Source organism: Echinops telfairi, unplaced genomic scaffold (genome assembly GCF_000313985.2).
Source record: "Echinops telfairi isolate 266 unplaced genomic scaffold, ASM31398v2 ScPeMD7_3533;HRSCAF=4204_0, whole genome shotgun sequence".
Lineage (NCBI taxonomy): Eukaryota > Metazoa > Chordata > Mammalia > Afrosoricida > Tenrecidae > Echinops > Echinops telfairi.
In genome coordinates, this window is record NW_022107431.1 from 101434934 (window position 1) to 101445973 (window position 11040).

Sequence of the window (11040 nt, forward strand, 5' to 3'; positions counted from 1 at the left end):
CTGGGCTCTTTTACCTCAGCAAAGAATATTAGAAAACTTATTCTAAGGAAACGAGATTAATCATTCCTATTTTTTTAATCCTAAGGTGTTGGTATGCAATACACTGACTATTTTATAGTTTTGACAAATGTATACAGTACACCACAATCAAGATATTACCACTTGCCAAAATAGTATGTTCCTTGTAATCAGCCTCTCCCTCATCCCACAACTCTTGGAAACTCTTACTGGTTTTGTCTCCTATAATTGTTTTTGCCAGAATGTTATTTACCGAGACTCATACAGTATACGAAGGGGTTTCACAAAGTTAATGGAAAATGAATTTGTAAGAAAGTAGTAATGACTTTTCCACAAGCTTTTTGAAGGTTTTGCCCCGGCTTCTTTCACTTAGTATTATGCATTCTGAAATTCATCCATATATATAATAATAATGATGAGTTCCCTTCTAGCTCATAACACAACTGCATATCCATTTCCAGTGGAGGGACATTCAGTGATTTCCAGTTGGGGGTGATTCCTAGTAAAACTGCTGAAAACATCAGGTGTAGGTTTGTGTGTAGTGATAAGTTTAGCTTTTGCTTCTTTGAATACCTAGGAGTGGTTGAATGGTACCTTTAAAAGAAACTGCCAAAACTATTTTAAAGTGGCTAAATCACTTGTTAATCAGATTAATACTTTGTATAACATTTTTCATAGGATTTATAAGCAGGAACAAAGGAAGATAGGGTGTTGGGTGTGTTTCAATATGCTTGAAGGGCATGCTAATGATCTTAAGTCATGAGAGGAGGAATATGCAAAGATTTAAAGCAACTCTCCCTGGGGTTGTGGTTTAGTCCATTATACTACCTTAATATGGCTCCTCCGGCCAGTCCTTTGTGTGATATATAGTAATTCTGGATTTCATCTATGGCTGTGGTCCCATTTTGGAGGACTAGCAGTGGAATGGGTTTTGAGGGTGTGAATCAATGGACCACACTCTTAATAGTTCTCTCAGTTCCTATTATAGCAGATACTGCAGCTGAGAGGAAAAAGCTGGAGCAGCCTGGGGAAAGGGGTTGATTACGACTAGTAAGAGGCCAGTATCTATTGGAAACATCTATTGGGACTAGTTGGGTATTCTTATAAATTAACACAACTATTAAACTGTGATGAGAGATTTTTTAAAAGAAAGAAATATAAGTAAACCAGTAGGATTTTATAAGACAGTGAAGTCCTAATTTGCTCCCCCCAAAAAGTCTATGCCTACTATGTGCCAGGCACTCGGCACCAGAATTGAGTTGTAAACAAAATGGTGGACACAGTTTTTCCACTGAGTTTAGCGAAGGAGATAGATATTAAATAAATACAAGTGGATAATTCCAAGCTACAAGCTAGGATGGTGTCATGAAGGAAAAGAACGGGCCAGGAGGGAGAAGGTAAAAGGGGACATACTTCAGATCGCCCAGAGAAGGTATTAGGAATGCTGTGACTTCAGGGATAAGCAGGATGACTGAGGGAATACATAAATGTATTTTTAAAGACAATATCTAAGACTTTAGTCTCATAATAGTCACACAGTATCAGAAAATCTGAGAAAACTTTAAAGGCTTTTACTCTTAACAACGTTGAAGGTTCTCACTGAGGCCTTGCTTGATAACCGTGGTGTGTATGTCACTACATCAAGCTTGGCAGAGAACAGCTGCTATTGCACCATTTTATACAAATGATAGACTGAGCTTAAGTATGGAAAGCTTTCTTTATTCTAAGTCATCCATTACTGGATGAATTTTTTAAATGTCTATTTAAATTTGCATTCCGGTAACTTTCAATTAGTATCACTAGGTTGTTCTCCAGTAAAATCAGTGTTCTCTCTTCTACATGAGACACTAGTTTACTTGAAAATACTGAGTGATGCCTCTTGTGGCATAGCGAGTTACAATTGCTAGTCACTTAGATCAGCAGTTCAAACCCACCAGCAGTCACTCTGTCGGAGAACTATAAAGCTGTCTACTCTAAAGACAAAGTGTCAGAAACCTAAAGAGGCAATGCTACTCTCTCCTATAGGGTCACTATGAGTCTACTTAACTGGATGACAGTGTGGGAACTGTGCCCGATCTGATCCCACTACACCGGGCGGGGGTGGGAGGGGTGGGGGTTCGGGTGGACACAGGGCGTGCAACAGAGCAGCAAGAGGAGCAAAACAAATATCTGGGAAATACCAAAACTAGACTTTGGGGCCAGGGCATGGAACCCCATCAGACTTGACGGGAAAACACTCCTAAAGGCTAACAGACCTTGAACTATTTAAAGCCCCCCCCCCCCTTTGGTTTTGTTGTTTTTGTGCTTTTTATTGTCTCTGCATGTCTACCTAGATAAGATAGGCAGGATAAACAATCCAGAAGAAAAAACAACAGGACTGATGGTCCTGGGGGACCCGGGAGAGGAGGAGGCGGGGGGAAAGGAAGCGGGCAGCCAACAAACCCAGGGACAAGGGAACAAATGATCTAAAATTGATGGGAAGGAGGGCGTAGTAGGATGCCTGATAGTACTTGATCAAGGGCAATGTAACCAAGAGGATTTACTAAAACCTGAATGAAGGCCAAACATGATAGTGGGACAAGAGGAAAATAAAAGGAAATAGAAGGATTAACTAGGAGGCAAAGGGCATTTATAGAGGTTTAGATACAGCCATGTAAATATATTTATATATAACAATAGGGAAATAGATCTATGTACATATATTTATAGGTTTAGTATTAAGGTAGCAGATGGACATTGGGCCTCTACTCAAGTACTCCCTCAATGCAAGAACATTATGTTCTCATAACCAGGCATTCTGTGATGCTCACCTTCCCAACATGATCACTGAAGACAAAATGGGTGCATAAGCAAATGTGGTGAAGAAAGCTGATGGTGCCCGGTTATCAAAAGATATAGCTTTTGGGGTCTGAAAGGCTTGAAGATAAACAAGTGGCTATCTAGCTGACAAGCAACAAAGCCCACATGGAAGAAGCACACCAGCCTGTGTGATTATGTGGTGTCGATAGGATCAGGTATCAGGCATCAAAGACCCAGAACAAAAAATCTCATTGTGAATGAGGGGGAGTGCAGAGTGGAGACCCAAAGCCCATCTGTAGACAACTGGACATCCCTTCCAGAAGGGTCACAAGGAAGAGATGAGCCAGTCAGGGTGCAGTATAGCACCGATGAAACATACAACTTTCCTCTAGTTTTTTAACGCTTACTGCCCCACCCCACTCCCTGCTATCATGATCCCAATTCTACCTTACATATCTGGCTAGACCAGAGCATGTACACGGGTACAGATAAGAGCTGGAAACACAGAGAATCCAGGATGGATAAACCCCTCAGGACCAATAATGAGAGTAGCCAAACCAGGAGGGAAACGATAAGGAGAGGGGGGAGGAGTAACGGATCACAATGACCTACATATAACTCCCTCCCTGGGGGACAGACAACAGAAAAGTGGGTGAAGGGAAATGTCGGTCAGTGTAACACATGAAAAAAAAAATTATAAATGATCAAGGGTTCATGAGGAAGGGCGGGTGGGGAGGAAGGGGAATATAAGGAGCTGATATCAAGGGCTCAAATAGAAAGCAAATGTTTTGAGAATGAGGACAACAAATGTACAAATGTGCTTGACACAGTGGATATATGTATGGATTGTGATAAAAGTTGTATGAGCCCCCAATAAAATGACTAAAACAAAAAATATTATAGAGCTCCCAGTTTGTTTCCCCTAATTTTTATTATCTTACATTACTGCAATACCCTAGCCAGAGACCTTGGGTACTGCGTGAGAGACTTCTTTGATCATGAAGCTTCAACCCACTGCAAATTTTCCTAAGAATACTGTAGGTCACATATCACCATTTTAATCACAGGCTTTTTTAAAATCACAGGCTTTCTTGAAATTTTAATAGTGAAAGCAAGATGAAATTTACTTTCTCTTTTGAGCATACAAAAATAACTTACTCTGCCACTGAGAGTCAGTAAGATCAGTATGAGAGTAAAATCTTTGTACTAAGATTTCAAATAGCCCACCTGAATGGGATCAAATCTGGAGCCATTGTGGGGACAGTGCAAGATGGGGCAGTGTTTTGCTCTGCTGCACATAGGGCCACTATAGCTAGAAATGACTCTAGGGCACTTCACCACCACCATTCTGGTTTCCCCAAGGTCAGGGAATTTGAATTTTTTATTTTCTTGGTCAAGCTTTTTGTTTACAGCTGACTCAGATCAACACAAGATATAAGGTCTGAATACTGCCTTTAATCCATCTAAAGAGTGGGCTATTGCTTGTTTAAGCTAGAATACATGTATAAATAGACAAGTCAAAAGTAGGCAATTTTGCTTATTCTAAGAGGAACTGGTAGCAGAAGCACATGACTGTGGTGTGATCCTGCAAGTGTGTTTTCTAGAGATTAAATGCCAGACGGCTGATGTCAAAAGAATAAACATACACTGCCCACTTAGTTAGGTTTTCAGTAAAGTCACATGGTGAAGGGAATACCCCAGTTGGTGTTGTACTAAACACAAGGGTAGTCAACATAAGAAATTTGAGTGTGTGTTCCAATGTGGTCTGGAGCCACCCAAGAAGTGATTCTCAAAGCCGCCTGGTGAGGGTAGTTTCTTAGAATAATCTAGGATATGCTTCTATGAATATAACCAAAGAGGTTAGTCACCTCCTGGGGGCTTTGGTTTCTTCAATGGGTGCATCTAGACTAGATCAGCAACACCTTCTGAGGCCTGAGTTAGAAGCACACAGATGTAAGGTGCAAGAAACAAATGGTGGGCCTAATCTAGCCTTGACCCACAGTCCCTCACTTTATTTTAATTATTTTAAAAGACATTTACACTGCATTATTAGCATATAATTCACATATCACAAAAATCATCGGCTCAAATGCATGAGCTGTGTGATCATTTTGTAGTTAGGGCCCATCATGTCCTTCTGTCCGACAGAATGAACCTTCGCCGGTTCTGTGCCATCTTCACAGTTCCTCTTTGTTTGAGCCCATTGTGGCAGCCACTGTCAACCCACCTGACCGGAGGCTTCCTCTGTCTCACTGCCCCTCCACCAAATACAATGTCTTTTCCTACGGACTAGTCTTCTCTGACATTGTGTCCAAAGTATGTGACATGAACTATTGCTGTTCTTGCTTCTAAGTTTGGTGGAGGGGCTGTGCGGGGTGGAGTCCTGAGTACACGTGCTTAGACTGGAAGCTGTCTTGAAGGCCGGCACAGAAGATCCGGATTGACATTTCCAGGGACAAGCATGGCTTTCTGGCTCACTGGATTGCATTCACTCTTGCCTATTGAAAAGGCTGAGATGTCTGAGAAGCCAGTCAAAGGGCCTGGATGATCATTCCACCTTAGCCCCTGTGATCACACCATTAACACATCAAAGAACAGGAGTGCCAGCAATATCCCGGGTTTTCTATAAATTTCTTGACTTAAAAACAAGGAAACACACTAGTCATCAGTTACTGTGGAGGTACCTATTTGTCTTCAATGTTAAGCCATTATGGCCATGATAGTTCCATAAGAAAGTATCGTTATTGTATGATACAAATGACCTTTACTTTATTTTCCCATAACCAGGTTACCAACTTTCCACATCATGTTTTAATGACAAAAAACAACAGGAATTTCCAATAGTCCTATATGATAGGGCTTTTCTTACTGTTCAAAGGTGAGGATTGCCTGTAGAAGTAGACATCTGCAGAGTCAACTTTCACTCTCCGTGCTACATTTCAATTTTGGAAATTAGCTGAGCAATTCCAGATGATTTTGTATAGTCTCAAATTTTTAGCCCTCAAGATTTGGTGACCGGTTAATGAATTTTTCCTAATGCCTTTTTTATGTAGCCTAAATAAGCAAAGATTACTAACTTCCGCAACAGCTTCTAAGAAAAGATTTTTACTTCGGAGTATTTAATAGACAAAGCCCTTAGGAGTAGGCAAATTTTTAAGGCTAGATTTTTTTAACTACAGCTTCAGTTTTACATATATTAATGCCACTCTTATATGAACATTACACAAGGTTATAAAAGTGGGCTTAGTGCATTAGAGCTCTTGTAAGCAACAGTACAAATAAAGAGAACAATTGTATTTTCAGATATTTAAAAATAACAAAACACCCAAACAATGATAATCTATGTCCTCTTCATAAAATAATGACAAGGCTGTTTTAACAAGTTTGAAATAGTTCTGATCGCCTAATTATACTCCAGGGTTGATTAAATTAGCTTTTGAAAAAGTCACCCGTGAACAGAGAGCTATAATCTCTCTTGAAGCTGGTCTGTATCACGCAAGTGCCGACCCGTCTGCAGGACTTCACTCGTCGTTGCTTGTCCTCGCTGAGTGTTCTTCACAAATCTAAGCAGATTGATGACGGCAGCAGGTGTCACCCCAGGGATACGACTAGCAGCCCCAATCTAAGCATCAAAAGGACAAGAAAAATACACATGAGCGACACCAAATCCAAACTTTAAAAAGTCCTCAAACTCACTGCTACCAAGTCAATCCCATCTCTTACTGAGCCAATAGGGCAGGGTTGAACTGCCCCTGTGTTTCCAAGACTAAATCTTCATGAAGTGGCGGCCTGGTCTTTCTCTGGAGGAGTAGTTGGTAGTTTGGAAATGCTGACCTTGCGGTTAGCAGCCCAACATGTAACCACTCCTATCTCAGAAGGAGAAAGAAGACGACTCCAAGGCTCAGAAATCCAAATGGGCAGTCCAAGCCTGTCCTATAAGGTTGCTGAGTTAGAATCAACTTGATGGCAATGAGGTGACTCCTAATAACCTGTACAGTACCATTTATGAAACATTTCCAACAACTATTATCTTTATCTCTAAGGCAAGCCTGGTTACTCGGGAGGAGACGAGCCAGTCAGGGTGCGATGCAGCAACGATGAAAAATACAACTTTCCTCTAGTTCCTAAATGCTCCCCACCCCCCCCACACCAATATCATGATCCGAATTCTCCCTTGCAAGTCTGGCTAGACCAGAGGATGTACACTGGTACAGATAGGAACTGGAAACTCGGAATTCAGGGCAGATGATCCCTTCAGGACCAGTGGGGTGAGGTGAGTGGCAATACTGGGAGGGTAGAGCGAAGGTGGGTTAGAAAGGGGGAACCGATTACAAGGATCTACATGTGACCTCCTCTCTGGGGGACGAACAACAGAAAAGTGGGTGAAGGGAGACGTCAGACAGGGCAAGATATGACAAAATAATAATTTATAAATTATCAAGGGTACATGAGGAAGGGGGAAAATGAGGAGCTGTTGTGGAGAGCAAATGTTTTGAGAATGATGAGGGCAATGAATGTACAAATGTGCTTGACACAATTGATGTATGTATGGATTGTGATAAGAGTTGTATGAACCCCTAATAAAATGATTAAAAAAAATAACACGCCTGGTTAAATAGATAAGGAAAATAAGATTATTATTTATGTCTCATTTTTAAAATGGTGAAAGTGAAACAAGCAAGTCCAAGATCGAATAATCAAGACATAGTAGAGTGTCTCTTCAAAGGTAGGTCCTCTCCAAAGGCAGGTCCATAGTCTGCATGGAATCCCTGCAGAGTATGCATGGTGAAAAGATACATCTGACTGATGTGCCTTGTCCTCAGGTGTGTGGGATACACTCTATAATTATTCTCATTGATACTCTACTGGTGAATTTTCACAGTGAAGTATATGAAAACAAGGGGCGCCCAAGATGTTTGTGGAAAACGTAATTAAAAGATAATGGGATTTTCCCACGAACCTCGTATTTTCTATAAATAATGTAAGACTACATAGCCTCATAAAAGTTCAAGGAGGTTTTGCTGTCAGATGAGTTTGTAGCAACCTTGTCAGGCCTTTCTGTACTTTGGAACTGTGGATCTGGAATGGTGAGCATTGCTTCATGGGGTTTTATGTGTTGATGGCCTCCATGCACTTCTCTCACATGGTCGCCAGTAGCCACATGTGGCCAGTGTAACTAACAGGAGTTAAGTTGTATTTAATTGTGGCCACATTTAGCATGTAGCTACATACTTTTTTTTTTTTTGAGTTTTTTTTTTTGGTAGCTACATATTAAACAGCACCGTCTATGATTATCCATTAAAAAACAAAATGTAATACTTAAAATGGATAGGATATCCAGGGCTATATAACGTAAGGCCTCCCTTCCTGGTTTCCATTTGCGCAGATTGCCATGCTACACTAAATGAAATCACTCCTCCCTTTAACATACCATATTTGTAAAACAAAGCTCATTATTTTAAAAAACTGATAACTAAACTATGACACAACACCAATTTTAAAGAGATAATCTGGATTTTAGAGACGATAAAATGAAAAAAAAAAGTACAGCTCAGGATCAATAATAAAATACAGGCTACACCAAACCCAACCAAACCCACTGCTACCAAGTTATTCTGTAGAACTGCCCCATCGGGTTTCCACGGCTGCAGTCTTTTTTGGGTTGCTTTCAACTGTTTATTTTGCACCAGGTGAAGGTTAACAGAGCAGATCACCAATTTTACACTCAAGGCTACGATCTCTAGGAAAGCAGACCGTCTCGTCTTTTCCCTGCAGAGCGCAGAAGGGCTCAGACTGCTGACCTTTCTGTTAGCAGCAAGCACTTAACCACTGCGCTACCAGGGCTCCTCAAAATGCAAGCTACCAGTCTTTAATATTTGTAATTGGAAAGCCATGACTATTTTCTCTATAATAGTTTGTTTGACTTGGGTCTGTCCATGCATGTGTGTGCACAAAAGAAGGCATGACGTGTGTCCCATCCGATACTCCCCTTTCCTCCCAGTACTGTGAAAGGCAACACTAATGGATTCTGCAGGAGGGGCCAAACAGGGATCGTAAAACTACTGATACTACAGTTTGTATTCAAAGGAGCAACAGTGGTGCTGTGGGTTAAGCATTGGGCTGTTGACTGGAAAGGTTGCTGGTTCAAACCTACCAGGTTCTCCAAGGGAGAAAGATGAGACTGCTCCTGTAAGGATTATAATCCTAACGGTCCAATATGGGGTCACTACGAGTCAAAATCACAGTGAGGATGGTTTTTGTTTTTCCATCTGCACTAGTCTACCCTGATGGCTCAGCATACGGTTGGGATCAAAGAATAATTATAATCAAACCAATTCTTAATGTCCAGTTATTTACTCCAATAAAGCTTTATTATCCCCCATAAAGCTATGTCAACGTCTATCAAACATAGAGATATATATAGATATGAGGTGAAGTATTGTTTTTTAAACATTAGTTATACATTCATTCTAACCTTCACTTTAAAAACCATGAAAGCACTGACTCTTTATATAGTTATAACCTGTTCCTGCTTTCTTACCGTCTGTGGCCGACTGAAATGCAGTTTCTCTCTAGCTTCATCCGATAAAGATATATCCTTGAGCGTCAAGTAATCTAAATCTTTTGGTAGCTGAAGAGCTTCATCTCGCTGAACTTCTTCTATTTCTTGTTGCTGATGGAACAATGCTGACTCATAAATGGCTGGCGAACGAAATGAGCATTATGTTATGATATGTAGATTATATTAACAATTTACATTTATAGATCAACTCCAAACCAAACTCACGGGCATCGAGTTAATTCCGACTCATGGCGACTAAAGGGCAGGTTCTGTGAGTTTCCGAGACTGTGCCGCTCTCCGGGAGTAACTAGCCCCTCTCCCGAGGAGCAGTTTGCTGGTTTCACACTGCTGACCTTTCAGATCGCAGCCTGACGTGTAATCACGCCACCACCAGGGCGCCTTACATTTATACAGTCTTTCACAATTTATATAATGCTTTTACACATGAAGCTTTTAAAAGTATGTGGAAAAAGGGAAGGAAAAGACCGTGGAATTTTCCCCATGGACCTTTAAGGCCCTCACCCCTTTTTTAGCTCATCCAACAGCCATCTCAACGTCACCAGATCGGTTCGGTAGGTGTTCCCTTTCGTGGCTGACGTTGGGACGCTTAGAGAGGGAGTTTGTAGATTAACAACATTCTGCAGGTAGTTTAATGCACATCCTTTACATTTTAGATATCTGAGGAGTTAAAAGACCAATCAGTGCAAATTTCTATCAGAATATTTCTCTCCACAGATTGTGGGTTTGAATTTTAAGTCCCAAAAGAGAATGTTTCTCTACGAAAATGGTTTTCTGGGTTATAGCCATATAAACCCATAATTTTTAAAAGTGGATTTTTGGTTGGTAGCACATACTACTGGTTTTTAATTAAGGTTCTATTCAGAAGTGATGTCTAAGACCATCTAAGCCCTGGTCCCATAGAGGATTATGTATTGGGCTGCTAACCACAAGGTCAGCAGTTCAAACCCACCAGCAACACCGTAGGAGCTTTCTGCTCCTATGAAACTTTATAGCCTCAGACCCCCTCTAAATGGACAGTTCTACTCTTTCCCATAGGGTTGATAGACAGAAATGAACTTGGCTTGGTTTGGGTTTTACAATAAGGTGACCAGACGTCCCGATTTTTAAGAATTTTTCCTGAGTCCCGTGGCATTTTAAAAAGTCCTGATTTTTGGAAAGAATGCACGACACAAAAAAAAAATGCACGACAAGCTAGGGTTAGGATATATGGTTTTCGGCTGCCATGTGGCTATTTCGCCAGGGTATGAGTTTTATCAATGATGTCCCGCTTTACCAATGTTAAAAAATCTGGTCATCTTATTTAGAAGTTATGTTTACAACAGTCCAACAATTATTTTGTCCCCTAAAGTGGTCTATTCTGAGAAAAACAAATGGAAAACCCTGTTTTAAAACATAAATCAAGGAGGTCATTCTGTCTGTTCAGAACACAAGTTCTCTCTAAAGATTTTGCAAACACGTGCTGTTTTCACTTGTCTGTCAGCCAGGAGGTCCCAGCTCTTGGACTACACCCACCAAAGAGTTACTCTTGGGGCACAGGTCCAGCAGGAAGCCCCAGTGGTGTGGTGGCTATGTGTTGGCCTACTCACAAGGTCAGTAGTTTGAGACCACCAGCTGCTCTGCAGGAGAAAGATGAGGCTTTT

General features: G+C 41.0%; 1 protein-coding gene across 1 annotated transcript in view; it reads right to left on the reverse strand.

Moving 5' to 3' along the window:
- Positions 1 to 3729: 3729 nt before the first annotated feature.
- The window catches only part of MTO1 (mitochondrial tRNA translation optimization 1), a 30642-nt gene continuing 23331 nt past the window's right edge, over positions 3730 to 11040 (reverse strand). Inside the window, exons 11-12 of the mRNA XM_004696305.2 lie at positions 9359 to 9519; positions 3730 to 6439 (exon numbers count right to left, since the gene is read on the reverse strand). Of these exons, the coding sequence (XP_004696362.1) occupies positions 6281 to 6439; positions 9359 to 9519 (320 nt within the window). The 3' untranslated portion in view covers positions 3730 to 6280. The remainder of the gene's footprint in view (positions 6440 to 9358; positions 9520 to 11040) is intronic.